At 35.6% G+C, this 3,709-nt stretch overlaps 2 protein-coding genes across 2 annotated transcripts in view; one reads left to right on the top strand and one right to left on the bottom strand.

Moving 5' to 3' along the window:
- LOC104962011 (uncharacterized) overlaps positions 1-1,416 on the bottom strand; it is a 5,753-nt gene extending 4,337 nt beyond the window's left edge. The window contains exons 1-2 of the mRNA XM_010790395.1: positions 1,333-1,416; positions 1,026-1,143 (exon numbers count right to left, since the gene is read on the bottom strand). Of these exons, the coding sequence (XP_010788697.1) occupies positions 1,026-1,095 (70 nt within the window). The 5' untranslated portion in view covers positions 1,096-1,143; positions 1,333-1,416. The remainder of the gene's footprint in view (positions 1-1,025; positions 1,144-1,332) is intronic.
- A 1,212-nt stretch (positions 1,417-2,628) lies between these two features.
- The window catches only part of LOC104962021 (26S protease regulatory subunit 6B), a 7,222-nt gene continuing 6,141 nt past the window's right edge, over positions 2,629-3,709 (top strand). Inside the window, exons 1-2 of the mRNA XM_010790406.1 lie at positions 2,629-2,708; positions 3,588-3,686. Coding sequence (XP_010788708.1) covers positions 2,676-2,708; positions 3,588-3,686 — 132 coding nt within the window. The 5' untranslated portion in view covers positions 2,629-2,675. The remainder of the gene's footprint in view (positions 2,709-3,587; positions 3,687-3,709) is intronic.

The following is a 3,709-nucleotide window of genomic DNA, read 5'->3' as shown; positions in this document are numbered from 1 at the left end:
CAGAATCAGCACTTTAGAAACAGGAGCTGAAATAGAGGGATATGAGGCATGGCTAGAATGGGTGATCTGTTTGGTATTTTGAGCAAAACACTTCATAGACATGTTTTTTATATATTTGTATATATCTGAGACCTAAGCTATTGCCTAAAAATAGCATGATAGGTTTAAAGTTGATGTGTATTAGAAGGCTATGTATCAGCTTTAGCGTTGAGTTTTTGGGGTTGCCGCTTTCTATGCCAGCCAAGCATTTGATAGTCCAGAGTTACTGCTTTATCTTGGAATATTTTACCAACAATATTATAAAGCTTTATGAAAGAACCCAAACACTTTTGAGTATAAATCAATGACACAAAGATAATAATAATACAAAAATCCTGGCATCACCATAGCTGAGTGGTTTAGACACATCATGAAAAAGGATGTTCTAGATATTAGTGAAACCTAAAATGAAGGACATTTTAAGAGACATTCTTTGGATTAAACATATTTGATTGTGCTACCCAAAATCTCTGTTGACTTTGGCCACAGGTGTTCAAAGAAGCCGCAAAACAAGTTGCAGAGATTCAGAAGAATGGAGCGTGATAAAAGAAGTTGAGACCAAGGTGTTAGACCATTCTTTCGTGTGAACAGTTATTTAAAGTCATCAGAGAATAACAATTATAACACAAGAACTGTCCGTACATCCATGGGTAGAACAATTACAGAACAAATCAGAAAGTTGCCTCTTCTTTCTTCATCTAATCTGCAGCTTGATGTTGCTCTTATCAGAAAAAATACACTATGAGTGAATCTACGACACCGGGGTCACATCCACGTCAAAGAAACCACTAAAGAAAATGCCTGAACCAAACCTGAATAGTTATTAAACTGTCAACGGTTTTGAAATGAATTGTGATTCCCTGCTAATGAGCCTGCAAAGCATGCGGGATAAGACACGTGTTGATTTGTAAAAGGATGAAATTACAGTTGACAGCTTAGGATATCACATTTTTCATGTACAAATCAAATTTCTTCATAAATTGTACCTGAGACCATAAAGTAGAGAAACAGCCGTTGTGTCCATTCCAACTTTGTGACTTTGAAGTCGTGATGCATCTTAGACAAAAGGATGTTTGTGTCTCCTAAAAAGACCAGTTGACGTCTCTGATTACAGGGAGATGAAGTTATTAGATAGATAGATGGATAGATAGATTGGGAAATTATTTCAAATATAATTTATTTGATGGTATTCAAAGATATCATAGCATTTATTTTAATTAAAAAACTAAAATTTAAAAAAAGTGCCATATATACAAATTAGACATATTGTGTAGCAACAAGTGTTAACTTTACCTTATTTCCCAGCTTCTAGACGTAAATGCACTGCTTTAAAAGAAAATTGTATACTCATGTGCGATCCTAAACACGACATACAGTCATCCTTCCGTTTATAATTTTTTCAGTTGGAGCTGTGGTGTATTATGCAGTAAGCCCCCCTTTTTCTCACACATTCATTGCAGATGTTAAGACCAACATCTCTGCAACAGGATATGCATACCCACTATTGGCTGTGTACCTGGCTGTGGGGAAGTTGCTGTGTTCTGTGAGTGTTTATTGCCAAGAAAGGTTTTCACCACGTATACATATTGGTATTTTGGTGCATATCAATTAATATGTACAATACAAATATGGAAAACCTACATGTTCCTCAAAAGTTTTGACACAAGTCACAAGTGTTATGTGTGTTTTATATCTTTCCTTAGGCAAGTTCTAGATTTCAAACCATCACTTATGCAAAATATAACAAAAATACATAGGCCTATGCGGTGACATTTTTATTCTTAGGGAAATTTCATATTCATAAAAAGAAATGGGCTGACCACATCTTGAACATATAGTAGCGCTATTAAAAACATTATAAATAAAAAAATGCGATCAAAACTAACCGTGTATTCAACACATATTTAATCTGAAATATGAAACTGTATTTTGTTTTCCTTTATTTATTTGAAGGCATTGTTTACTACCACTGGCCTTAACTTCTATACAAAGTGGTATATGATGTTCATATACAGCAGGGATGTCCAAACTACGGCCCGCGGCCCTGAGCTAATTAAAAAAGTATAATGAAATATAGCCCACAGATTAAACGTGTGCTTGTCTTATATTGTACTTCTTAAATATAGATGAAAACAGTTATTACACAGTATTCATGTGTTAAGAAGCCCACTTTTTAAACAAATTCAGTCAGTTAAATTTGAAAATGTTTTCTATCAAATATAAGTCGATAAGTAAAAAGCCCAATGACTTATTTTCATAAGACGCTTGAAATAAACCCTTACTAATTCCTCTTATGATAAGCAATCTGAGGCTTCTGTTTTAAGGAATGAGTTGCTATCAAAACAATTGAAACCCTATGGAGAGCTGTGATAGGCTGTAGTTTTTCTTAAAGCATATTCAAGTATTAAGCATAATTTACCTACATTTTATTCATTTTGCTGACTTATAACTTAACTTATGAGGCAATATACCTCACCTCAGTGGCCCAGCACCTCGTATATTTTTCTACATTTGGCCCTCGGTGAACATTTTTTGGACACCCCTGATATTATGTTCTTGATTAAAATGAGATGAACTCCATTACCCATACAACCCTCTGTCAGCGTCTGACGTCATAACGGAAGGCATACTTCAACATGGAGGACATCGTAGCCGTAGAAAAGAGCCCGGTATGAATTAGTGGGATTGTTTCCTGTTTTTCCTCTTAAAATTGACAGAGTTTCTGTGGTAGGCTTTGGTACATTTAAGAGTTTGAGTGTTGCTCTCTGTTGGTGTTTGTCGTAGTTTTTTACCATTAGTGTGCTCGTTAACCCTGCCGAAACGTAAACCTGCCAATTCATTCTCTACTCGATGTAACGTTACGTTAGTTGCTATGTCATGCAAGTTAGCTGCTAGCGTTAGCCTAATGTTTGTAGAGCTCGGGAAAGAGGATTTACTTTTATGTATGTTGATCGAGCTTTAATCGCTAAACATTAATGTTCTAGATTATGTTTTTATTATTCACCGGTGCTTCGCAAATGTCCTTTTTACATAGTCTATTTAGGCGTTTGCAAGCCATTAATATTAGCTAGCTGTTAACGAGCTAACTGTAGCTAAGCTAGTGTTTGTCTCTGTTAGGTGCACGGTCATAACCGAGTTGTTGTTTATTGTCAAGTAATTGTTATCTTTTTAGTTTGGGGTAATTTTAGTGGTATTACTATTCATGTTTTTATGGTCTTGTGATCTAACTCTTTGTTTGTTTGTTTTTGTATAACTTGTTTTCAATTATGTTCCCCAATCTTTATTTGTACTTATTTTAATTTTAATGTATCTTGTCTTGATCTGTAAAGCACTTTGGGCTGCATCTTGCACAGGTGCTATATAGATACATGTTATTATTATCGTACATTTTACTTGTTAACTTGTTACAGAGCTGAGAGCATTCTCTCAAATAAATATGACCTATTATCCAGTTTTTTTGGGTGAAATAGAGAACAAGCTCTTCCCTGATGGGGTGATGTTAAAAACAAGACATTTATTGTGTTTTTGTGGTGTTGTCATCCCTACAGGAAGAGATGCCTGCAATCCTGACCTCCAGACCCCAGACAGGCCTGTCCTTCCTGGCACCTGAACCAGAGGACCTCGAGGACCTTTACAGCCGATACAAGGTCTGACACCTGCTTATACATTC

This window comes from Notothenia coriiceps, unplaced genomic scaffold, assembly GCF_000735185.1.
Source record: "Notothenia coriiceps isolate Sejong01 unplaced genomic scaffold, NC01 NC01_scaffold00034181, whole genome shotgun sequence".
In the NCBI taxonomy this organism is placed as follows: Eukaryota; Metazoa; Chordata; class Actinopteri; order Perciformes; family Nototheniidae; genus Notothenia; species Notothenia coriiceps.
This window is presented reverse-complemented; position numbering and strand designations above follow the sequence as displayed.